Here is a 26,482-nt window from a genome sequence, read left to right as displayed (position 1 = left end):
TTATGTTTGATACCTCTGCCTTAAAGTCTTCTGAGAGTAAACTGTCTTTAGAGTAATTCAGTTATGATGTAATTTCTGGGGTTTTTTAATCAAATATAAATAGTTTTTCACTGATACGACCTCCATTAATGCCTCCTCTGTCTGTCCAGGATGTTTTATGACGAGGAGCTGGAGCAGTCAGATAAATTCTACCAAAACCAGCCTCTGTTCCTCCAGCTTTGCTACGCCCTCTACAACATGCTGGTGGCTCACTCGGAGTTGGTGTGCTACCTGGTCATCATCATAAACCACTTGGTGTCAGCCTCTTGTGTTACGCTGGTCCTTCCCATTACCATCTTTCTCTGGGCAATGCTGTCTGTTCCACGGCCCAGCAAGCGCTACTGGATGACTGCCATCATCTATACTGAGGTGCAGATAAACATGATGATGATGTTGCAAAATAAATAACTAAGATTTTCAAGAAATTGTTAAGTAACTGTGTGTTTTTATCATTAATTTTCAGATTTCAGATCTCTTTTTGGGGGAAATAAAGTAGATAAAGGATCTAAACATAAAGGAAAAGATTGTTGGTTTTGTCCACAGTAAATACTAGAAAGTTAAGATGAAAAAAAGGCAACAGGGAACATAACAGGATTTAGTCTAACAGATGATCATCAGGTTCCAGGGTAAAAGTGGGACTTGGTGTGTATTTCAAATTGATTGATGATGTTTTCCTTCCAGGTCACCATCGTCATCAAATACTTCTTCCAGTTTGGCTTCTTCCCGTTCCACTCGAGCGTAGACAAGAACAAACCTCTTCACCCTCCCAACATCATTGGTGTGGAGAAGAAAGACGGTTACGTCCACTACGACCTGGTCCAGTTACTGGCTCTCTTCTTTCACAGGTCCATCCTGAAGGTGTGGGCAAACACACCTCACATGAAAACAAAGACCATAAAAGACCATCACCACATACTTTTTTGAGAGTTGATTCTCCTGAAGTACACTCATTATATGTGTCTTTTTATTCATGACATCACTGACTTGATATTTCATCATGAACTAATTTTCAGAGAAACAGAAAATATATTTCAAATATTTGCAGACAAAATAAAATTCCTTAGCACATTCTCAGATGCACTGATTTATGCATCTGAGAAGGCCAATATTAATAAGTACCAGCTTTTGGCAGCACAGGCTGGCTGATACACAAAACTGAATGAAAAGCCAGTATTTGAGCAATTTAGATGTCCCTGCTGGATTGTTCTGCACAGTTTTCCTCTATTATCAACAAATGAAACAAAAGCAGACTGCATATCTCCAAAGCTGTAAACATGAAATGAGATATCCTTCTGGATACACAATGATACTTGGAGCTAGCTAGTCTGTGATATTTTCTTAAAAATGAAGATAGTGTCTTTTAGAATCAGACTTAGATTTATTGACCGAGTATGTGTGCACTGACGAGGAATTGGGCTCAAGATCATTCTTTGCTCTCAGTGTAGAGAAAAGAATAAACGACAGACAATACTATCAACATGACACAGACATGTATAGCATATTATGGTGCAATGGTACACATGATCGACTAAAATTATGGAATAAATAAGGGATGGATGACTAGTTACTGTATATACTGTATATAGGTGAGGAGACTATAAATTTACGGTACAGAGCAAAACAGTACAGCATGCTTTGCTTGAGCAGCAGGTATGGTAGTATAGTGTTTAAGTACAGAGAGTGCTGAGTATTCATGAGAGTGACGCCCTGTGGAAAGAAACTGTGCAGATGTCTGCTTTTTTGGCATATTGGCACATTTTTTAATAGTTTAAATTGATTTGGATTTGTGAAAATATGTCCAATGTTGCCTCCTAATTCTAGTCTAAGGATCTTTGCCAAAAATTCCAAACCCCACCTCTTGTATCATTTTCTTCCAAATCCATCCAGAACAAACTAATACCTTCTGTTAGTGAGGGGAAAAAAGCAAAATATGAAAAGTCAATGTTAGGCCTCTTCTGAGAGAGATTTTCTCTCATGTGATTTGATTTTTCTTTTCCATTTTTCCCTATAGTTTACTTAAAATATATTTACTGTATTAAAGGAAAAATTTTAAATTTCGTAGTATTTCTGTGTGAAACAAGGAATGTATTACACCCTGATATCCAAAAATGTTGTGATTTTGTGTAAAATGTAAATGATTTATAAATCTCATAAACCCAGATTATATTCGCATCAGGTCATAGAAAACATATCAGATGTTTAAACTGAGACATTTTACTATTTCATGAAGAATGGCAGCAACACATCTCAAAAACATTGGGACAGGACCATGTGACAGGACTATGTTTACCACTGTGTAGGATCCCCTCTTCTTTTAACAACAGTCTGTAAACATGTAGCAACTAATGAAACCAGTTGTTGGACTTTTGAGAGAGGAATGTTGTCCATTCTTGTCTGATATAAGATTTAAGAACAAGGCGACAAAGGATTTTTTTTAAATTGTTACCACATGTGTATCTACTAGGCTGAGGCTGAGGCCGAGGGGTAGCACTAGTGGCTGCCAGTATCTTTATGTCATATAATGACTAAAATGCGGGTTGTGTCATTTGCATATGCATCATTGCTTTCTGATATTTTCCTTTTTTTTCTTTTTTCTTTTTTTTTTTTTTACAGAAGACCAGCTTTTTTATGAAGCCTTGCATTTAATTTTTTGGTCACTTATACTTAGTTTACAGATTATACTGCATAGAATCAACCCATATAATAATAATAATAATCATAATAATAATAATGATAATAATAATAATGATAATAGCAAAACTGCTCAATTGAATATTACAAAAAGGAGCCAAATAAAAGTTCCATTATGCTCGATGCGTCACTTTTGTCGTGGGTGCCGATTTTAACGTCGCATCGTCAGCTGTTCGTGCACCTCTCAATATTTGAAAGGCCGGTTACTGTGATCTCTCTCATCTACTATTTCTAACGAGTCCTGCTATAAAACCTAATGATCAGTCACATTTACTCCCTAAACCGTGTACAAAAGTTATTTTCAGTCTAGCAGAGATAATATAATCTTTTTTCTTTTTTTCTTTTTTTTACTTATAGAAAAGGTAAAAGGAACCAAAGAAGATGTATTTATGTTGTTGGGAATTTGAAGTATTTGAAGTAACGCTGAGAAAAAAATTAAAGATTTGTTATATGAGGGTTTGTGGTTTCATTGGTTACATGTGTCAGGGATTTTAGTGATATTTTTATGTTTTTCTATTCTTTTTGGAGGGTAGGACAGCTTTATGACTGGGAAAAAAAAAAATTCACTTTCATCTTATTTGGATATGGAAATAACAGTCCTTCCACCTTTCATTACCAGTGCCATGGTCTGTGGGATGAGGACGACCCCAAGGTGAAGAAAGAGGCACCTTGTCAGTCTGAAGAAGTCAGAAGTCAGTCTGAGTCTGAAGACGAGAGAAAAGACAAGGAGGAGAGTGAGAAGGAGTCGGAACCAGGCTCGTCACTAAACAGTGAAAGGAGAGGCTCCAATCAGACCCTGAGGTCCATAAACTTCGGGACCTCCATAGATTCAGGACACGTTCAGGTGCCCTACTCGCAGCAGCAGCAGACCTACCAGCGGCGCAAGAGCTCCAGCGGAGGCTCACACATTTCTCATCCGTCTCTCCACTCTTCTGCAAGGTCTAAGAGAGGTGAAGGCTTTTTTTTTCCTTTTGGCTATTTCCTGCTACTAAATGGTTGTTAGATGGTGGATTTAAGAAATCCCCTGCTGCAGTATTTCTGTTAAACAAACACCAGGAAGAAATATGATATTTTGTGGTAACCGTAACCTTTATTCTTTATAGTAAAAATAACGATAAATAGAAAGTCTTGCATTGCGTTTATCAGCAACTCAGAGCTTTGACACGGGTCATTTAAAACTGAAAATGTAAATTGTTTCCACAGGAAGTACAGCTTCTCGCAACAGCAGCCGCAAGAGCGGCAGTGAGGCCAGCGTCCATCAGAAGACCCGCAAACAGATGATCATAGAGAAACTGAGGGAGCAGCTCTTCAAAGCAAAAGCTTTCATCATAAAGCGGTAGCACAAAACGTAGCTGCTTCAAAAAAGTTGGAGTGGCTGTTTCTTTTTTTTTCTCTCTCTTTAATTCCACCCACAGCTTCTTACTGACTATAAAGTGTGTTTGTAATGTTATGAGAGCATTGCTGAGAAGTGTGCTCAGCAAGTATTCTTGATGAATGATGTAAGATGCACTGTGGAAAACCATCGTGGTGATACAGCAGCTTAAACCTTTCAAAGGTCTAAATTTAGATCTTTAATTACAGCATTCCCGTTAGACCGTTCACTGTCATTTTTGTAAGTGCTGCAACAGACACTCCAAACATGTTATTGTTCTAAATTTAATTGCAATGCAGTGAGCGGTTTCCCAGATATAATGTGTAAGACAGTAACCGAAACCCAATGTTTTGCTCAAAATAAGTTCAGCTCTTCATATGAAATAAGTGCTGTTATATAGACGTGTTTGAAGTGATTTTGTTTGAATGCACAGAAAAAAACCTACAAGTGGTTTTTAGATGTAAAGCAGATTTACTATCCTTGTTTCCAACTACTTATTTTTATTCTTGGACTTAGAGTAGCTTTGCATGATTAACGGTTAAAAATAATCCCATTTTATCTGATCCTTTTGTAAGACCCTCAGTTCATCATTAAACTAAGTTAAACTACACATGACACTTTAAGCTCTTGTTCTTCTGATTGGCTGCCCTCAACAAACTGAGGGTTTGATTAGCAGGCAGAAGCTCACACACGAGGCTGTAGATGCAATATCAGAGTCTCACTGACATCATTAAAACCCAACAACTGAAAAATGTCTCCATCCCAGTGTTTAGAGTAGTCTGAAGGCTGATTATTCTCTTCTACGCAGACCTCAGTATGTGAAACTTTGGCTGTGTTTAATATGAACATCAAACCTTATAAGAGAGTCCCTGTAAAAGATTCCTTATAAAATGGCACAGTCTCAGAAAGCATCAGTCGTCTGTTTGATCGCTTTCTAATAACCCTGATTCTGCTCCCTGTAGGGTTTTGGGTATCTATCTTCCCATGAGGCAGTTTTTCTATAACTTGATTCATCCAGAGTACAGCGCAGTCACCGACGTCTATGTGCTGATGTTCCTCGCTGACACGGTTGACTTCATCATCATCGTGTTTGGATTCTGGGCATTTGGTGTAAGTTCTGAATTTATCTGTAGAAGAAAATGACAATGCTCACCTCAAGTGACAATAACAATTAGAATTTTGTCATGTGACTTCTTTTATGTTTACCTTTTCCTTGTAGAAACACTCAGCGGCAGACATCACATCATCGCTGTCAGAGGATCAGGTCCCGGGAGCTTTTCTCGTCATGGTGTTGATCCAGTTTGGCACCATGGTGGTGGACCGGGCCCTCTACCTCCGAAAGTCTGTTATGGGCAAGGTTATCTTCCAGGTCATTCTGGTCTTTGGCATCCACTTCTGGATGTTCTTCATCCTGCCAAAGGTCACAGACAAGTAAGAGCTTCATCTTAGCTCACATGAGAGCTGAGATTAATCATCCTGATTAATTTAAATGATAAAATACATCTGACAGCATGGCGTCAAATATATTTGTGCTTTTTTTTTATTTTGCTGCTCAAAGTTAGAAAACCAGCTGCATTCTTTTTTCAGTTCAACAGCTGTCTTTGTTTTCTTCCTTTCATAGACGTTTCAGTGAGAACACAGTCGCTCAGATGTGGTATTTTGTCAAGTGCATCTACTTCGGGCTGTCAGCCTATCAGATCCGCTGTGGTTATCCCACCCGTGTTCTGGGAAACTTCCTCACAAAGAGCTACAATTATGTCAACCTCTTCCTGTTCCAGGGGTGAGTTATGCAGAGAGAGTTTCATTTCTTCCAGCTGGACAAACACGTCCAAGGCCCTGCTAGCTGCTGCTGCTGCTGCTGGTGAAGCAGAATTGCAAGGAGAAGATTACGTATCGAAAATTGTACACAAAATATTTGCTAGAGGAGAAAAAAACACATTTCTTCTTATCAGTCCTTACATTTTAAATTGTATAGAAACATAAGCATTGGTTTTCGCTCTAGTTATGTTATATTTTATCACTTTAGCATTTAGAATTTATTTCATTAATGCAGCTGAATCTGTAAGCTCTAACTTTAAATTTATAATAGATTCATAACAGATCTCTAAAATATGCTGTTTGGATACTTCGATTTATGAGCTTATTACTATTTGCATTATTATTACTTATTTGACTGCACAGCTAGATACAAAGATGTATTAGCTTGTGTGACTGACCTATTGCTAGACTGACCTATTGCTAGCTGGTACTTTCAGCTGCATCTGTATTTCATCGTCTCTCACCCTTCTGCTCTTTCTTTATTTATCTGATCAACGTGTCTAACATTACATGGTTCACACTGCCTGCCTTGTTGACAGAAACAGAGAGAGGGAGAGAGGTTGCATGTGGAGTCTGTGTGCATGGAAGCTGCAGAGAGAAAGAGAGCGAGCTTGCGCCTGAGAAAGTTGTGCCTGATGTGTAGTATTTTCACAGCTCTGTTTGCTGATTAAGTTCACTGTTTACCAGCAACAAGAAAATCACCATCAGGCCTCCAGATCATGTGTGAACTAAAAAATATGAAAGTCAAGCTATGCAAAAAAGAGTGTGAAATTAATAAACACAATATTTTTTCTTCCACAAAAATTGGTTTTATTCACTTAATAACAATTTAATGTGTGTTTTAAAATACATGGCGGGTCACCAGCTAAGGGAAGGGGTGTGTTGAAGGCGAGGATGAGCCCAGCAGTGTGAAAACAAATACAGTGCACTGCTGTTTCTTGCATGGTCGTGCCAACTTAAATACACAGGACTGAAACCACACTAAAACTACGACTACTATTAAAATAAAAATTATAAAATAAAAAATGTATTTAAAATTACAATAAAAATATTTCTAAATCTTTGCATATATATTTAAAAGAAAGTTATTTAGTGAATTGAGGCAACAGTTGTTGTGATTTGATGCTATATAAATAAAACTGAATTAAATTAAAACTGAATAGTTTCAAAATACTCTACATGTGGAGGCTGTGTGCATTTTTTATCCATAATGATACTGACATGTAAGATGATGTTTTGTTGATGTTGTGGTATTTTCTCTATGGTTTAAATTCAAGAAGCTAAATAAGTTTGCTATGTTTACTGTAGACTAAAGCAGTATCTTATTATATAACCCATAATATCATGAGCTTTCACATTATGCCAGATTAATAAAGAAGATATGTGGTTTTCAGTTTCCGTCTAGTACCTTTCCTGACGGAGCTCCGAGCCGTGATGGACTGGGTTTGGACCGACACTTCGCTGTCTCTGTCCAGCTGGATCTGTGTGGAGGACATCTACGCTCACATCTTTATCCTGAAATGCTGGAGAGAGTCAGAGAAGGTGTTTATCATCGTGGCACTAGTGTAGTGTAAAAAAATCTGTTTCAGGGCCAGTGTCTGTCATGTTGGAATTTAAACTGAAATTTACTTTTGTGATTTATGGAGGTAAATCTTTTTTATATATATATACTGTGACTATCAGTAAATGAAGTGAAAATATCTTTATTCACTGCTCTCTTGTAGTTGTTACCCAGTCAGTCTGAAATATATCCCTCCATGGAACTTTTTGCCCATTTTTACTTTTACAAATTTGTCAAAAACATTGCCTTAGAAAATATATAAATGTGTTGACTTTGTTGTTAAAGCAAAGGATCAGGGGAAATTCTGTGTTACGTTCTCCATCTAATACCAGTAACTTATTTCAGTGTCCTCTCTGTCATCCTTCTGCAGAGGTATCCCCAGCCACGAGGCCAGAAGAAGAAGAAAGTGGTGAAGTACGGGATGGGAGGAATGATTGTGGTGCTGCTGATCTGTATAGTATGGTTTCCGCTGCTCTTCATGTCCCTCGTGAAATCTGTAGCTGGAGTCGTCAACACTCCGCTGGATGTCTCATTTGAAATCACACTGGCAGGCTTTCAGGTGTGGACACAGTTTCTTATATAAAATCATTTGCAGCAAACTGAGAAACAAAGACTCTTTTCACAGGTCCTTTTTTAAATGTCTAGAGGTAACATTTATGGTTATGTGGTACCTGTGGTCTGAGGGAGATATTTTAGTGTATTTAGGGTGGAGGATTTAATGTAGTGTGTTTGTATGTGTGTGTATCAAGCATAGTTTCACGACAGTTACTGCACATTAATCTGCATGAATAAATTCAGTTCACCAGAAACAAGTGCTTGATTTAAAATCATTAGAGGTGTATTCACCTTTGACTAGACTTTTTTCAATACGTTCTCTTTCTACAGCCCATCTTCACCATGAGCGCGCAGCAAAAGCAACTGCGAGATGTGAAAGGATATGAATTTCGCAACTTTGTAGAACATTATAAGAAGGAAGATGTAAGTATACGAAATCAAATACAAATAGAAGATCATAATTTACAAACCATAATGTGTTTTAAATTTGAGAAATAAATAATTTTGTATCTCTGATGTACAGCAGTTCCCATATAATGCAAGTAGCTCGTTCTCTACCAAAGTACCATAGACAGTAAAAAGGATCGACATAACAACGGTGATGTCATCAACTGGTTTTGGAAGCCTATTTTACGTATTGACTTCATGTCTCAGCTTAAGATGAGAAGGTCAAGGCTAGCAAATTTGGTTAGCAAGATCCATCCATACCCTTAAATCAGGGGATAACTTTTTCCTGAGAGGAACAAAAACATATGTACTAATATTCACTGGAAGATTATAGTTGATAGTTGAATTATAGTTGAATCTGAAACAGTTTTAACAATCAACAGTCCATTTGCTTATGTGTGCATGTTGACCTTAATTTAAACTTGCTTAGCTGACAGATTATTGGTTTAGTGCGACTGAATTATATTGATTCCAATTGTTTGATTTTGTGTTTGGATTAGGACGCCATGCAGTGGCTGGAGGGCTACACTTATGCGGACCTGACCATTGCTCAATTGAAAGGCAGCTCCAACTCTCTGTGGACCATCAGTCCGCCCAGCAGAGCTAGCTTGATAGACATGTTGAACTCTACCGATGATTTCTCCATCACTGTGTCCTGGTCTGTGCAAAGGTACGCAGGGACAAATGTGTTTCCAGTGTTTCTTATAATAACTGTTAGTAAAGGGTTAATTGATAAGTAATAAAATTTAAGTTTTTTATTTTATCATCATGAAACAAAAAGATAATTATTAAAGAGCATCAACATCACATTACAAGCAGTGTGTGACCAAAGACGTAAGATCAATGACATTCTGGCAAAAGTACAATAATCAGCTCAACTGGCGCCTTTCAATGTGGAAGAGTAGCTGCTCTAGTCTGAGTCCCTTCCAAATGACTACAGTCCTCACCCTAGCTCTAAGGGAAAGGCCGGCCTTCAGAGCACGTGTTCCCCTGTAGAACTGCCGGGCTTTTACCTGACGCCTTTCACCTCAGAGGAGCAACCTTGTGTCCAGTCTATGCTCTGTCTGTTTATATGGGCAGAACCCAGGGTTTTAGACAGAGTGACCAGCTTTTTACATCCTGGGCTAAAGCACAAACAGCGCCCCTCCCACTGGATAGTAAGAGCAATTGCCCTGGCCTACACTAACAGGGGTCTTCAGCCTCCTGCTTGCCTGGGGAACATCAGGGGTCCCCACTACAGGTCTGGTAACCTCATGGGCTCTTTTTAAATCAATTTCCATCCAGGCGGTGTGTTCAGCTGGATGCTGGGCCTCACCTCACACATCTGCTTGGTTTTACAAACTAGATGTGACAGCACTTAACCTGGTGCATTCAGCCCTCAGTGTAGGTTCTTCCCAGATGGGAGCGTCTCCTCTGTGAAGTGTTATTGGGGGCATCACTCAGCCATACAAATTCATCATACCTTGTTGTCAAAGTCTTTGACCCATAGACATCAGCAAGTGCTAATTAAATTGTCCCTCATTCACAAGTCTTCTCCTCGGTCTACCAGCTTTGTTGCAAATCTGTTTTTTCAGAATAACCCCAATTACCTTGCTTTGCGTTGAACAACATTTTAATTTGGAATGTAAAGATTAAATTTCCTTAAGCATAATTTAAGTATGTTTTTCCTCCTTTAGAAACGTCAGCCTGGGAGCCAAGGCAGAAACAGCATCTGGAAAAGTAATAAGGTCTCTTAAAGACGAAGACAAAAACATAAAACAGAACCTTATAGATCTGTTAAAAGACGAACGAAACGTAACAGAAGTGTGAGTATAGTATCAGCCGCTCATTTTCTCTTTACTCTTTGCCAGTTTGTGTTCTCTAATAACCAGGAGCTAAACTGCTAAATGTTCCTCCTCAGCTAAATAATTTCCCCTCTTATTTTCGAAGGTGGCAATAAAAATTTTATGGCCGTACATAAATTAAGTAAGTCCACAGTTACATGTGAAGACAGGTGTCACTTATATGCATTTGTTTAACATAATGACTGGAAAGAGGGGCAACAGTACACCTAATAAACAATAAACCTAACAGCACTTAATGGTAGCATATTTTTCAACTGACCGGTGTGTTTTGGAGCGAGACGAGGTAAATATAACATAGTCTGTATATAAAAGATGGACGAAGCCACGCTGACATCATCCATTGGTTGTGAAGCATCAATGGATGTTTTTTGTCAGAAAATGTATTAAAAATGTGCAAAAAGACAACTTCTTTAATCGATAGACAGTTTGGTGTGATTTGGTTATAAGCGAAGAATTCTGGAAGGAAAAATATGTTAATATGTGATGTTTGCTTTGCTAGACTGAAGTGGATTTTCAAATCTGTTAAAAAGTAAACATTTTTACGATTAGTAAGGCACGCCTCTATAACATAGAAAACCATAATATAGTATAATCATTAATTGTTGTAATATTTATACAATATTAACTGGCGAGCACTTACAGCTTTTCTTTTCCTGCAGGACACTAACAAATATTTTCCCTCGCTATGTTCGAGCACCCAGCGATGCGGAGTCCAAACCTGTTGAAAGCCTTTACAGAGGTGACCAAGTATTTGTCACTGTGTACAGTGTTGGAGTGATGTGAATTTTTTGTCCTTGTTATTTGAGTTAGTAACAGTAAAGAAAAATAATAGTAAAAATGCTCCATCTCAATAGGAAATGCAGTAGATTAGAATTTCTGACTATTAAATATCAAAACATATTCATGCTTTTCAAGAAGTACATAAGCCAATTTTTTAATGGGTGAGTAAATTTCTTTAACGTCAATTTATATACTTCCTTTTGATGGACAAAGCTTTTGTATATTTTTTTCCCAAAATGAACAAATCTGAGTTACATTTTCTGACAAAACTTCTTTATTTCTTTATCATAGAAAAGGACGGTCAGCCAGAATTTTATGACATAAAGGTGAAATTGAAGCGAGCTAATGACAGCAATGATAAAGAATGGTGGATCGTCAGTCAGACAGAGCCTAGCAAGACCAATCTAACCAATCTAACCAAGTCTGAAGGCCTGGAACTGTTCGTATTCAGCGACCAAGTCAGCCCGCCCAGTTTGGGCTTTCTAGCTGGATATGGGTACGTGGTTTGTGATATTCTGTTGTGTATTTCAGTGAAATGTTTGTGTTTATATGTAACAAATTATATTATGAAAGTTACTGAAAATTGTACAGCCAGTGGGTTAATAGCAGTTATAGCAGAAATAAAGAAAAATGGGAGGAGTCACAGGATAAGTAAGGATAGGAACTGATGCTTACTGTGTTGGTGGACTATATTTGCTTCACTGAGCTTTTGTTACCAAATTGTCACATTTCCCTTTTTTCATGCTAGACACAAACTTAACAGCAATAAATGAAATATTACATATTTTACATAAATAGATATTTTTTAAAACTTGCAGGGGAAGTGAATAACATTCATCGTCTGATTACAATGTGGCGTTTCTTCTATGCGAGATTCGTGAATGTTACTTTGACATGTATAAAATCCCTAATGTTTTTCATAACTCTGAAATGGGGGCGGTCTCTTATTCAAAAGTGAAAAACATTTTTTAAAGATATCTAAAAAAAGGCAACTAAAATTGTTCTTGGTTCGTTTGATTTCTCATCCAAGGACCTTCTTGAGTGAAGTTGAAACAGTGCATCATGGGAAGCCCCCAGCAGCTTAGGCTTATTGCAGCATAACTAAGGAAGGATTCGCCTGAGTTAGGAAATATGTTGGGCTTGAAGAGTGCATCTCAACAGTTGTTTTTTTTATGTGTATATGATACAAAATCAAAATGTAAAGACAAATGACCAAAAATGGGGTTTCGGATGGATGCTGATGAGGCAGCATAGGATCAATTGTTATACTTTTTCTTCACAAAAATTAACCGCATCCTTTGGGAGTTGGGATACAGAACAATCAAATTAGTTTCTTAGAGTATCATAGAGAAGTACAGCGTTCACAGCTTTTGTCAAATATCATATGTTTAACTTTTTGATACATTATATTTGGACTTCTACTAAGAGAAATAAGAATTTAAAAGAATCCAAAAGCTGATTTTTTCCTTCTTCTCCTTCCTGTTTAGTATCATGGGCCTGTACGCCTCTGTGGTTTTGGTCATCGGCAAGTTTGTGCGCGAGTTCTTCAGTGGCATTTCCCACACCATCATGTTCGAGGAGCTGCCCAACGTGGACCGCATCCTCAAGCTGTGCACCGATATCTTCCTCGTGCGAGAGACGGGGGAGCTTGACCTGGAGGAGGATATGTACTCTAAACTCATCTTCCTTTACCGCTCGCCAGAGACTATGATCAAGTGGACTCGGGAGAAAACTCAGTGAGAGAGACTTTAATGAATGAAGTTGAATCAGATCTTTTCAGAGACACTGGATAGTCGCTCTGTTGGTGTGAGCAGCTATTTTAGCCTCCAAAGCAAATGAAGGCCAACTTTATCCTCGTCAGCTGAGCTCGCGGCAGTGATACAGTGTTAGCTCCAAAGGGAAACACCTTTTTATTTGGACTTATAAACTGGGGTATTTTTTACTAATTAATGACAACCTTGACTGTCACAATTAATAAATTTGAGCACAAATTTCCAGGTGCTGTATTTATCTTGCAAAGGTTTTGCCTCCAGTGGATAAAATAAGCAGCCGGTTTTCAGTTGGAGGTGTTTAGGCGCAATTTTCCTGAAATTAAAAGACAAAAAGTCCCTAATTTCTCTTCACATGTGTCCCTAATATTTTCAAAATTGCATGGTAGGTGGAAAGAAACAATAACTGGCTGCAGCATTACTCTTTAAGGGCTTCCCACTGACAAATAAGTGGACAACAACGACCACACAAGCACAATCACATATTTTCTCCAACTGGAACGTTTGGATTTTGGGACTGTGCAATGCTGAGCTGCCGTTCCTTTAAGATTTTTAAGAATGTGGAGCAAAGGAAATTTCACTTTCAGATATCACGATTACTTTTCCTTTTTTTTTAAAGAAATGTCAGAGGCCACTCTGGAAAGAAAATGCAAAACAAAAGATTACCAGACAATCTTTACTTGCCTTATTTTGTTTGTATGAGAAGAACTGAAACTCTTACGAACTACATACCTTTCTCAGGAAGAGCTGTTTTCACAGATAATCATTGTATGTTACGGTAATATGTAGGCTTTGGTGGATCTTAAAAAAACATGATATTGTAGAAAAGATGAGAACTATTTAAATGGCATGAAATAAAATGTGGAAACTGTTCGGAGTTTTACTGCACAGTGACACAGTTAAAAGCTGTATTAAAGAAGGACTTTTTTCCCACAGAGATTGACATTTTTTTGTCATTCATCAACATTTTGAATCATCTGCAGGCCGGTTTGAGTCGAGAGCAGCAGACTTCTGGTTTTCTACATCAGGGTAATGTGCTTTGGGCGGTAGACTCTTTGACTTGTGGACCTCGCTGGCGCCCACAGCTGTGCATCCAGTCATCGAAGAAGAAACACACAAAGGGCTGAGACTTGGAGCCCTTTGGTCCAAACTATGCATTAGAGGACATTTAGCATGAGTGAAAACCTTAATTATTGCCATGACTAATTTGCAATACTTGTACATAGGGGTTACATTAAAGGGACAGGTCGCAGGGGAATGAAATGTGAAAATTGTACTTGTATGTTAAGGCAATGTCCAAAAATCTTCAAATAAAACATCTGGAAAGGTGTGGCGTTTTTTTGCACTCAGCTGTTGTGTGTGTGTGAAGATGGTCTGTAAATCTGGGGGTCACATCAGTGGGTTTTAACAGGATTGTGATGGAAAACAGCTGCAACATGCGTGGATTGGACCCCGCCTCCCTCCTTAAATCATAGCTTCTTTTGCTTAATTTCATTTTAGCATATCAGTTTCTCTCTTTTGATTTGTGATAATTATTTTTTATTGTGTGTCATGACAATTCTCCAAAGTTACAGTCCTGTAGTTCCTGGTGAAAATGGGTACTGGGAGATAAAAGAAAAGAGATAATAATGGGACAGATGAATAAATATTAGAATAATTTATGAAACTTGTGTTAGAGGTAAGTATACAGTGCACTCACGATGTTTGAAACAAAGACCATTTTTTGTAGTGTAATTTTGCAACTGGAGGCTGCAGTTAAGGTGTAGCTGAGCAACTCCAGGGTGGAAACTTCTGGTGATTTCCACGGGATCTAGACTTCCGGCAGATATCGGCTGTAAAGCGTTTGTTTTCAAGTATTAAAAAATACTCTTTAAATTTATTAGTTTTAGTTTGTCCCATTATTTTAATGGGAAATTGTGTATAAAAATGACTGCAATTCTTAAACGGTTCATGCAAAATTGTTGTATAATCCCTTGAATTAGAGCTGAAAGTCTCCACTTCAATCATATTGATTGATTTACAATTAACTGTGATGGTGGGCAAAGGCAAAACTGCAAAAGGGCACTGTACATGTGTGCTGTATCAATACACACTGTCCTGCAGAGATACAGTGGTGTGAGAAGTGTTAGTCCTCCTCCTGATTTCCTTTTTTGTGTGTATGTGTTTGTCGCACTTAAATGTTTCAGATCATCAAACAAATGTAAATATTAGAGAAAGACAACACAAGTCTTGCCTACACACACCCAGGCCTGATTACTGCCACACCTGTGCTCAATCAAAAAATCACTTCAATAGGACTTCCCTGACAAAATGCAGCAGACTCAAAAGCCAGAAATTGTGCTGCATTCCAAGGAAAACTCAGGAACTGAGAATGACAAACAACATAATTAAGATCTTTCAGTCTGTAAAATGTTATAAAGCCATTTCTAAAGCTGTGGGACTCCAGTGAACCTCAGTGAGCGCCATTATCCACAAATGGCGAAAAAACCAAACAGTGGCGATGCTCCCCGGGAGTGGCCGGCCGACCAAAATTAACCCAATAGTATAGCGAAGACTCTTCCTAGAGTTTACAAAAGACTCTTGGATCCAAAGAACCGCAGGCCTCACTAGCCTCAGTTAAGGTCAGAGTTCATGACTCCACCATAAGAAAGACACTGGACAAAAATGACCTGCGTGGCTGAGCTCCAAGACAAAAAAAACCCCTACTGCTGAGCAAAAGGAACATAAAGGCTCATCTCAGTTTTCCCAGAAAACATCTCAATGATCTTCCAAAGCTGAACTCTTTTGAAGATTTGAGTCCTAGCGTAAAACTAACAGCATTTCAGAAAAGAAACATCATGCCAACAGTAAAATATGGTGGAGGTAGTGTGATGGTGTGGGGCTGTTTTGATGTCTCAGGACCTGGAAGACTTGCTGTGGTAAATGGAACCATGAATTCTGCTGTCTACCAAAACATCCTGAAGGAGAATGTCCGGCCATCTGTTCATGACCTCAAGCTGGAGTGCATTTAAGTTCTTCCAACATCCACTCTCAGTAAACACAACTTGTTGCTGAATCCAAGAATGCTAGCTACAGCTCTGTGAAGAAACCTATATATAAACAAGATTGAGAAACACTGCTTACTTCTCAGGGTCATTAATGTTGCAATGACGTCGTCTGACCACACACGGCATACAGCAGGCACAGGGGGAGAGGAGCCATCCAGCTTGTTATCAGCAGACAGTTGCTAAGGAAACGACATTCGTGATTTGGGGTACATTAGTGTACACTATGAGTAATTTGAACATCTGTTAATGATATAAACAGGTTATGGAGTAACATATACTGCCTTTCAGGCAGTCTCACTTAAGCAAGACAATGCCAAACGGTAGGGCTCCATAGTAAGAGTCTGGATGCTAAACCCCTCGGACTTGTCACTCATTGAAAGCAGTTGGCATATTGTGGAACTAAAACAAGAACTAAACACAGATGAAATCTGATATCAAGAATGCAAAAAATATTTTATACTGAAACCATGAGGAACAGTTCCTAAAAAGTTAACGCAATTCTTTTGCTGAACCTCTTGAATTAAAGCTGAAAGCTTATATTTCAGTTGCATATTGATTGTTTATGCTTCTATGCACGTTCTATGTATGTGGTGCTGCGCAGAGAAAAAAAAGAAGTTTGATACGGAGGAGAAAAACAAAATCTAGTTAATAATGTGTCACGCCTAAGTGGTTCGAGTGTGGAAATATTAGGTTTGCATTTGTGGTAAGATTCCTTGAGTCTCTCATCTTTTTAAATTTGAGGTTTTGCTTCATCTCATAAGGTTTTAACACCTTTGGAATCCATAATTTGGAGGAAGGAGGGTGAACTCGATTGAAAATATAAAGACCTAGAAACTAAAAAAGACTAAACTCTAGAAAAAAAGACTTGTCAGCGGTATTTAATCATTAAATTGTGAACCCGTATATCAGCTCAAAACTTACTAAGGAAGTCATATCGTGATGAAAGTTCAATTTAATTAAAAATATTTTTCAAGTCCGATGCACAAGACTTGCACTGTTCTGGACTAATAACCCACACATGAAACAACTTCTTACTTTTTTCTGCTAATTTGTTTTCCACTCAAGTCCAGCTTTGATCCACCTAATGCACAGATGCACTGGAGTCATTCAGTATGAGAGGCATCACAAAAAGAGCATGAATGGGTATACATTAAATATCGCTTAACAGGGAGAAAGCATTAGCCTCATCAAAGATAAATAGGTCTTAGGAAGCTACACAGTCATTACATGTCTGTGAGCCATTTTGGTGCAGACATCTGCAGCCGCTGTTAGACTCGCTGATATGGAAAATCTGTTTGCTAACTCATTTAAGAAAATGTACAGAGACCATAAAATGCCACACAACGGAAATGTTTATTGATGCATGTGCAAAGTTTGAAGATATGACTTTGAGGAATATACAATAAGTCAGCAACAGCACAAATTAAAAAATGTAAACAATCCCTTTAGTAGTGATATTGTTTTATATTATTGGCATTTAGGTGATATTGTACTTATAGTGGGCTTTTCACATTTACAGCCCTGAAATCTTCAATGAATGGTCCCCTTTTTATTAGTATACTATCTTTAAGTTCAGAGGAAATTAAGAAATAAAGACACAGCCATGACTATTTTATTATAAGGTAACACAGAGCTGGAGGTAGACAGGAAAACAGTCTACAGCTGGCTACAAGCTGCATTATGTCTTATTTTTAAAATACTCACAAAAAAATAGAGAGAGCTGATGCTGAAGATGACAGTGTGACCCATTCTTAAGCTTTAATATCGACAGATTTATCATAGATTTGATTTGATTTAATCATTCCGTTATTGCAAACATGCATTATAACAATCTGATTGCATATTGCTCCAGTAACATTTTCAGGCTGTAGTCATGAATACTGAATAAATTAACTCTGTACAAATAAACACCTATACACTGATCAAGTCTTTGTCTGATTTGAATATACCTATAGTAATTTTACACTCTACCCACAAACAATAACAGCAAAATTTACAGCTTCACAAGAGACGAGAAATAATAGAACATGTACATACAGCAGGCTGAGGATCCACCTCGAGAGATTACACAAAATAAAAGGCTGTTCAAACTCAGGTTGACGCCAACACCTACTGAACTGTTTGGGGTTTTAAAATGTATTTTTTCTTATACTTTTTTTGCACATTTAAGATCAGAAAGCCACCCGTCAGGATTTCAGAGCTCAGAGGTTGTTTAACTCATACAGAGAGGGTGTACTGGTGGCAGCAGATGGGTAGAGTCGGTGCTCTGGAGGCTGAAGGCTAACACAGCCCGCCTTCATAGTCATCCTCCTCTTCCTCTGGAGCTGGTGCCCCACTAGCACCACCCTGTGGAGCAGCAGCAGCCTTCTTCTTCTTTCCTCCTCCTCCAGGTACCCTCAGGGAAATGGCCAGTTTGGCATACTGTGAGGGGGGCCGGGGGGAGTGTCATTAGTCATCAGATTTAAAGCCCCTCAATATTTATGCTTTAATCAGCTGTTTTAAAACGAATAACAAAACCCATAAACACATTTTCTCCTTTGGCATCGTTGGAGTATGGCATCGTTTAAATCAAAATCTAATGACAGCTGTTAATCTAATCCATCCACAACAAATCAACACAGTCCTAATGAAGTTGTCAGTATATAACATTTAAGTCCACACTGAAAGGATTTATTTTCATCTTAGGTGATTTTAACATCACCTAAGATGGATAATAATGTCAATCCCACCTGGACCATGACAGCTGTTCCTGCTGCATCTTTAATCTTCTAAAATACAGAAGTTTCATTAGAAATATTTCTGACCTGTTCAGATTTGAGTAGAAAGGTTCATTAAAAGTAAGAGATGGATGGTTAGAATGTAGAAACAGACTACATTTCAAATAGATAGCTAACAATCCAAAAGTGAATAAACGAATACCTTAAACAACTAAACTAAAGCCTAAAATACTACAAAGACAGCTAAAATGTCTGCCTTACAGAATGGCTAAAGAGCGGAAATATATCTTGAAACACTGAGTAGCTGTTGGAGTATGAAGAAGCAACCAAAAGTATTGGATGAAAGGTTACAACAGTGAGCTAAAAACTGAATGGTTCAATCACAGCTGCTGCAGTCTGCGTTGACCCAGTGTGTAGTTACAGTACATTTCAAAGGGGGGTGCCCCTCCAGTTATGGCATAGGTTTTCAGAGAGATTTGCGGGTATTCTGTATTTACAGAGTAGATGTGACACAGTAGTAATAACCCTGGATCTGGTAGAAGGATTTACTGGAAGCACCCTTCACAGTAGCACATAGGTCAAAATTCGACATTTTGTGTCATCTTTTCACAGAAACATGTTAAATTGAAATAAGAAAAACTGGACACCATCTTGATGTTCTCAAAGAAACTTTCTCCAACTCATCTGGATCCAGGGCACCAACTCATGTGTGGTGTGGGGGGAATTTTCAGCCTTAAGACAGGTATTAAGTCTTGGATTGCTTTACAGATAGTTAACACACTGTGTGGGACAGTGATAGCTGAGGGCATTCATTATCTTCCACCTTACTCTGTAAAGGCTATTAATTCTACATCTAAGGTAACAGAGAAAAACCTGCAATCATCTTAATGGCTAAAATTAGCTTTTATTGTTTGAATTATCTTGATGTTATTTTGGCATTCAGCAAAAAAAATAAATAAAAAAAATATAGACAGACAGACGGACGGACGGACGGATGAATGATACGCCTACTGTTCTGGAAACTTAGCTAACATGTCAGACGTCGCTGCATTGGGGCCAGAAGTCTACCATAATCACAAACCACTGAGAAACTACAACAATGAAACCTTGGTACTCACGTCATTGTCCATGTACTTCAGCAGAGGTGAGTTACACACGCGATAGACCTGGTCCTCATCCTGCTCATCATAGCCCTGAAGTAACGTCTCCATGGCAACACAATCTTCGCTTCCACTATAGCCAGGCAGACTGGAGGAGATAAAGTGTAACCATCTTCAGTGTAAGTGGCAGCAGCGTTACACCATGAATGTGACATCAAGGGTCAAACAAAGTAAGAAGCGAGCCGGTTCTTTCTCTGTTCTTTGATGTTTTGATGAGGATGCGGAATATTTTCCTGCCAGGCTGGCTCGAGGAGACTTTAGCCTCTTGTAATTTCATAATATAGATGGCAATGAAGCGTAGGTGAATTAGCTTACCTGTAACTTTCTCTGACACATTTATCAGCTGCTACATAGTCGCCTCTGTGAAGATGAACCAGTACTTGAGCAGTTGTTTTCTAAGGAAGAAAAAAAAAAACATGATTTGAATGATATAAAAAAATAAAAAAAGGAAATCTCTTATATGATCATTTCAGGTGCACAGTGCTGGCTATGAGCACTGCTGTCCCACCCGCCTGCTCTTCAAACCACTGCTTAATGAGGAGCAGACAATGAAAAGAAAGTTGGCTTAAAAACGGGATTGACTTAAAGACAGAGAAGATAAACCAGATTAAGACACAACATTGCCTACAATGGAAACCTGATTGTTGCACTGCTGATAAACTGTGCAAAAAAGATGTAAATGATATAAAAACAAACGGCTGAGCCACCTTGAAACACATCGGGAAGTTCTCGATCTCTTTGTACATGTTCTTCTCTTTCTGCAGGGCGACTGCTGCTTCGTCCAGCCTGGTTAGAAAGGCCAGAAAAAAGCTGATGAGGAGCAGGTTTACAAACACATCACTGACATGAAAGATATCAAACAGGCAAGAAGAGAAACCAAAGGAAATTCATTTACCAAGCCCAGCCTTCAAGGTTACCATATCTGATCCTTGGTAATATATATGTGTAAAACCAAAGATGAGTGTTAACATCCCATCCACCACTTTTTCCCTTTACCTTTTTAACCTGACCAGAAGTCTGGAGGCTTTTCCCAGCAGTTCTACTGCCTGACGTAGGCGATCCTCATTCTACAAAACACACGAAAAGGATAAAACAGCTGAAAACCCCCCCAAAAAGCTAAATTATTAAATCTTTGTTGATATCCATACCTCAAATACACCTGCTGCCTTCTGATACAAGTCCACAGCTTTCTCCAGGTTTATAGGCTCTATCAGTCTGAGGAGGAAAAACGTGTTTTAGTAAACAAGAAACACTCCTGAGTCGGTCGGAGTATTTTTATTGGAATTGAAAGTCAGTTTCTGAGAATAAAAAGCTACCTTTTAGTATAATAAAGAGGACATGAATATGCATCATGGGAGTAACTATGTGATCACACTTGTGCCTTAGCCAGCAGCTGGCAGCTTATCATGTTAATGATAAAATGACCTTCAGCCTATCTAACACTGTTCAGTTGTGAGATGACAAAATGGGTCATGGTAAATAAACAAATATTACATTTTGGGAATATCGATTCCCAAAATGTGAGCCGTAGCCCCCAGGTGGGCTGCCAAGGAACTGCAGGTGGGCAATGAAGTCATTTACAATAAATCAATTTTATATTATTTACTGCCATTAGATATTTAGAAATAAAAAAAATAGAATGAATAAAGCAATATCGTGAAATTTCAAAATTAGATAATTAATTTTCTGACCTATTTTGATCCTGAACAATCAATAGTAGAAAAACACTAACATGAAGATGGTCCCAGAAATAAAGCTGTTAATGCAGAAGCTCAAATGAATAAATTAAAACACAAAAAAGAAAACACTTGTGATAGTGTGATTAAAGGTTTGGGTGATCCATAGAAAACGTTCATATTTTAAAATGGTAAGGCTCTGTCTTAAGTCTGGGAACGGCTGAGCTACAGAATTAGAATTAAGAGTTCCTTAAACTTCTGCAGCACTTTATCACAGTGAAAATGTAGCTTTTAGTTAGCTGTGGGCATAAATATAATGCTACAATTATCCTGTTCTTGCATCTTTTTAATTACTAAAGAACCCAACAAACCTATTCATCCAATAGCTACAACACTTGTACTTTGGCAGTGAATGTATGGTGCATATAAATAAGACTTTCTCATTAATCAGTTATCGGGCAGACTTCTGAAAGGTGTTTATCACATACATTCATATCTCCATTCCAATGAAAAATGTGCTTAAAAAGTCAGCACTGATCAGCAGAGTAAATTAAAGTATTATTTTTACTTTCCAGCCCGGTCCAGAGCCATGGCAGCAGTGTCTGGTGTCCCGTTCTCCATGTACATCATGCAGGCTTTCTCTATGTACTGGATGGCCTCTGGCATTTTCTTTTGTTCCTGATGCAAACACAGCAGAGTTACAATTGTGCTACTGAATCATTATCTCTATTTGCTTTATTATGACGTCACTGTGGTTTTAGAGTGGCTGCACTCACCTTCATCATCATACCAGCCTGTTCAATAGCCCTGAGGAAAGAAGAGTTTGAGTCAAACAGGTGTTTCCATGTTTGCAGCCACTTCAATATTACAGGTTATTAAGCATGATACTTACTTTGCAGCATGAAAAAGCCTGAAGGACAAGCTAAGGAAACAGCCAAACAAGAGTGAAACTGTGTCATACTAACAAATATATGGCTTACCAATAAATCAGATTACATTCTCCATTAATAAAATGTTAAACCCCTGATACAAACTTCCCACAGTCTAAAGTATCATCTTTGTTTGTCTAAAACACAAATGCATATCAGAAACAATCATATATGAAAGAACGCTAATTCTCATGTTTGACATTTGTTCTTGAAAATTACAAACAATCTGCAGCCACTGATTTAGTTACAGATAGTTCGAGCCACAATGGAGCACATTTAGTCTTCTAAGCTGCTTTAATTCTTCTTAGCAAAAATCAACAAGTTGCTAGAAATCTTCCTCAGAGGTTTGGGTCCTTGGAGACGCAGCAGGATTACAGTTGTTACAAATTTCTGGGCAGCACCTTACAAATGTGATTCTACTGTTCAACTTCGTCCCAGAGGTGCTCTGTTGGATTAAGACCTCCTTCGATTTTTGACACAAGGCAAGATGAATCCATGCCAACGTATAAAGTGCTCATGAAATGAAAACTCATCAGAATCAGGGGTGTAATAATTCTTCAAAGCCAGATTTGTTTTACCAGGGTTTGATGGCAGGGTTTTAGCTCAAATCTTAGTTTTCCTTGAGAGGTTGAATAACAAAATACATATGGGAAAATAATCAGTTTGCCACAAATCTTGTCACTTAATTCTTTCATTATAAACTGATGACATTTCAATATTTCTATGCAATATCTCCACGTGGGTCTCACAGTATGGAATGACAGAATTATAATACATTGTGTATGTTTGTGCCAGAGTCTTTCTGGTCTTGGTTTTAGAGTTTTTACACCCCTAGTGAGAATAACTATGGTACACTGTTAAATCTGCGATAAGCAGGTACCCTGGACCAAGCTATTACAGGATCCAGGGTGCAGGGTTAAAAACGGTTACACCCCCACACTGCCTGCACGCTTTGTGTTTCTGTTGTCTGATTGGCTGATTAAAGGTTTGCTTTAAAGAGCAGCTAACAAAGTGGCTAGCGATTGCACAGAATATATGCAGACTTGTGCCTTTCCTTTGATCGGGAAAGGATACGTTTTGTTTTCTGTGTGGTACTCAGCTTCCTTCAGATAAGCATCCTTTGCTTGTTCATACTGCTTGGCATTCTTGAAGCACACAGCTAGAAACAAAGCACAGAGGTTAGCTCACTGTGAAATTATATATTTTTAATATATAGATTAAAAAAACCCACTCCAGTTTTAAGCACTATAGTGTCGTTTCGTGTTTTACCTGCTTTGGCGTATTCTGATGCAGCACTGTCAAAGTCAGGCTTCCACTTTGTCAGACTCGTTTTTAAGCTGTAAACACACCACGAGGAACAAATAATAAACGAATAATACAACTATAGTGCGATGGATAAATAACCATAAAGTCACTTTATGTCGCATAACCTTTCAACAGAAAATACACAGTGGCCTTACAGCTAGCTAACGTGAGTAGTAAAACTACAGAGCAGGAAATAATCGTTTTTGTCCTCGCTCACCATTTCTCCGCTTTAGCTATGTGCTCGTGCGCTTCGTTTATCTTCTGAGCAGCCATGATGTTGATCGATCAACTCGGTTATGAGGAATATGTTATTGATAAACGACTATGGATGTTGCTTCGTCGATGTTTGGATTACCAGGAACTCCTCCTCGGCCGCAACGTCACCAGCTGTCGCAAGTTACGGATGCCGCATTGGACAAAAAAAACAACAGCAGGGAATGCGAAAATCTGGCTCTAGTACTGTAATGCAGCTAAAGAATTTGCTTTTTGTTTTTTAAATGAAAGACTATACAATCAGATCCATAATGGCACATTTTTTGGCAATTTCCCCTCTGTTCACCACCACAGTGGATTTTTAAATGAAACGATCAAGGTGTGATTTAAGTGCAGACTTTCAGCTTTAATTCCCATCCCAAGGTTTAGGTGTTTACTGTCTAGGGTTTACAAACAATGTAATTTTCAGGCCCTCGCTTTAAAACCAACTCATTTATAAGCTCAGTTTAAAACAACAACAGCCTTTGCTCAAAGTCTGGATTATGAATTTGGAAGCAATCACAAGAAAGTCTGGTGACGTGGGAGTCTGCAGTGTGGTTTCAAATTCCAGAAGTTTCACAAAGCTTCAGTCTAATGTTTGCTGATAATATGTTTTGTAAATATAAAGAAAAATAGAGTGCTAAATTAATGCAGGACTGCAAGGGCCTTAACTTAACCCTCCATGACTAACAGGTCTAACAGAACACCATGACACCACCAGTGTTTGGTAAGGTTGCAGGCACAACAAAAAAAACCACCCACAACTAATTCTGTAACTTTCCATCAGGGAGCGAATAGGCACTGTTAAGTCAGGGCGTGGGCCCATTGATTATCTTCAGTTCACAGTGTATTTATTTAAGTATCTTGTATTCATTCAGAAATTTGCAATCACATACTGGTTCTGTACTTTTTTTTTGTTATTTTTTCGTAGCTGAGGACAAGTGAAGGCGCAGGAGGCTATAGCAACTTGACATAGTGGGCCTCTTTAACATTTTCCAGATGTGTGTGGAGTGAATGTATGGAACCCGTACATGTTAATACCATTGGCAAAGCACCAGATAGTCAGTTTGCCATGCTTATGAGAGCTACGTCAAACTTTATAGGACAGTGCTCTTTTGTTCTCTTTGTCAAACTGCACTTTCCCTTGTGGTCTTTACTGTTTTTTCCTTGCCAAACATTAAATCAAATACACTTGAGCAGAATTCCTGAGAGCTTTATATGACTGTGAGAAAACAGGACAACTTGCATTGATTCTTCACACTTACACTAGATATTCACAGTCCTGTTTGTTGGACTGCAACCTCAAGTCAAATAAAACTTGTACATATCACAAATTTACCTACAGGGGCTTTAAAGGGATCAAGAATCTCAGTTGTGATACAAAAAGAAAACGTTTTTTTTTCATGGTGAAAAGAAAGTATATCTGCCCCCTTTTCTAAGGTTTTACATGTCAGGATATTGCAAAAAAAATGAATTAGTCATTGGTAGGTCTTAAGTTTAAATGAATACAGCTTGAATTGAACAACAAAACATGATGTATTACATTGTGCCATTATTTAAGTAAACGTAGAAACAGTGTGTGAAAAACTGAATGCACCCCATGATTCAGTAGCACCTTTTATAGCAATAGTTTGAAGCAATAATAAAGGTTTGCGGGGCATCATTTTATTCACAGCTCTCTTAAGGTCAAAACTGTGATCAGATTGAATTCCAGACTTTGACTGTGACATTGCAACACCTTTATTATTTTCTTTTGTCAGTCATTGTGTTATATGTTGGGCTCACTCTCCAGTTGCATGACCAATTTCAGTCAGACAGATGGCTTCACAACTGACTTCAGAAAACTTTGGTATACAGAGGAGTTCATAATCAACTCAATGACTGCAAGGAGTCCAGGTCCTGTGGTTATGAAACAAGCCCAATCTGCAGCCGTGCTAACATTTGGTGTGAGGTGTTTGTGCTGATATGCTGTGTTTGGTTTTGCCAGACATGCCACAAGAAGTCTCGTGGTTTATTCTGAGGCCATTTTCCAAACCAATGCCGTGCTGTCTTCATTTTAGAGAAAAGAGGCTTTTTCCTGGCAAACTTTCCAAACAAGCTATATTGGTTCAGTCTGTTTCTAATTGTACTGTCATGAACTTTTAACATTGAACATGCTTACTGAGGTCTGTGAAATTTGTAGTTCTTGTTTTTTCTTTTTTGCAAAGTCCCAGAGCCTGTGCTTAATTTGCTTGGACATCCACTCTGAATACAAACTGGCAACTGATATCAATGTTTTCCACTTGTTAATAATCTTTCTCGGTGTAGAATGATGGAATTCAGTGAAATTCATATGGACTTAGAACCTTTTCAAGACTGATGGGAAGCAACAATTGTTTCTGTAAGATCAATGCTGATGTATTTCCTTCTTGGCATTGTGTTAACACACACCCGAATGCTCCAGACTAGCAAACTGCCAAAACGTCTTTTATAGAAATGCTCAGAAGTTGCTGGTGATTAAATAATCAAGGGCACTTAATT

The 26,482-nt window shown here is 38.3% G+C and overlaps 2 protein-coding genes across 8 annotated transcripts in view; one reads left to right on the top strand and one right to left on the bottom strand.

Moving 5' to 3' along the window:
* Positions 1-14,206, top strand: part of piezo2b (piezo-type mechanosensitive ion channel component 2b) — a 90,520-nt gene extending 76,314 nt beyond the window's left edge. For all 7 annotated transcript variants that reach the window (XM_019348296.2, XM_019348299.2, XM_019348297.2 and 4 more), the window contains 15 exons: positions 150-408; positions 721-897; positions 3,350-3,680; positions 3,934-4,066; positions 5,065-5,212; positions 5,322-5,533; positions 5,724-5,882; positions 7,315-7,462; positions 7,852-8,040; positions 8,367-8,459; positions 8,984-9,153; positions 10,160-10,288; positions 10,987-11,066; positions 11,399-11,603; positions 12,595-14,206. In XM_019348296.2, the coding sequence (XP_019203841.1) occupies positions 150-408; positions 721-897; positions 3,350-3,680; positions 3,934-4,066; positions 5,065-5,212; positions 5,322-5,533; positions 5,724-5,882; positions 7,315-7,462; positions 7,852-8,040; positions 8,367-8,459; positions 8,984-9,153; positions 10,160-10,288; positions 10,987-11,066; positions 11,399-11,603; positions 12,595-12,847 (2,686 nt within the window). In that variant the 3' untranslated portion in view covers positions 12,848-14,206. The remainder of the gene's footprint in view (positions 1-149; positions 409-720; positions 898-3,349; positions 3,681-3,933; positions 4,067-5,064; positions 5,213-5,321; positions 5,534-5,723; positions 5,883-7,314; positions 7,463-7,851; positions 8,041-8,366; positions 8,460-8,983; positions 9,154-10,159; positions 10,289-10,986; positions 11,067-11,398; positions 11,604-12,594) is intronic.
* A 3,051-nt stretch (positions 14,207-17,257) lies between these two features.
* Positions 17,258-24,095, bottom strand: napgb (N-ethylmaleimide-sensitive factor attachment protein, gamma b). The gene is made up of 12 exons (XM_003448456.5): positions 23,928-24,095; positions 23,675-23,742; positions 23,480-23,564; positions 22,369-22,386; positions 22,253-22,283; positions 22,045-22,154; positions 20,949-21,015; positions 20,797-20,867; positions 20,508-20,586; positions 20,116-20,195; positions 19,759-19,888; positions 17,258-18,344 (listed from the first exon to the last, which is right to left on the bottom strand). The coding sequence occupies exons 1-12, from the start codon at positions 23,981-23,983 to the stop codon at positions 18,204-18,206; spliced, it is 936 nt and encodes a 311-aa protein (XP_003448504.1). The 5' UTR covers positions 23,984-24,095; the 3' UTR covers positions 17,258-18,203.
* Between the last annotated feature and the right edge of the window lie 2,387 nt (positions 24,096-26,482).

Source organism: Oreochromis niloticus, linkage group LG18 (genome assembly GCF_001858045.2).
Source record: "Oreochromis niloticus isolate F11D_XX linkage group LG18, O_niloticus_UMD_NMBU, whole genome shotgun sequence".
Lineage (NCBI taxonomy): Eukaryota > Metazoa > Chordata > Actinopteri > Cichliformes > Cichlidae > Oreochromis > Oreochromis niloticus.
The sequence above is the reverse complement of the archived record's forward strand: the minus strand, read 5'-3'. Positions and strand labels throughout refer to the sequence as shown.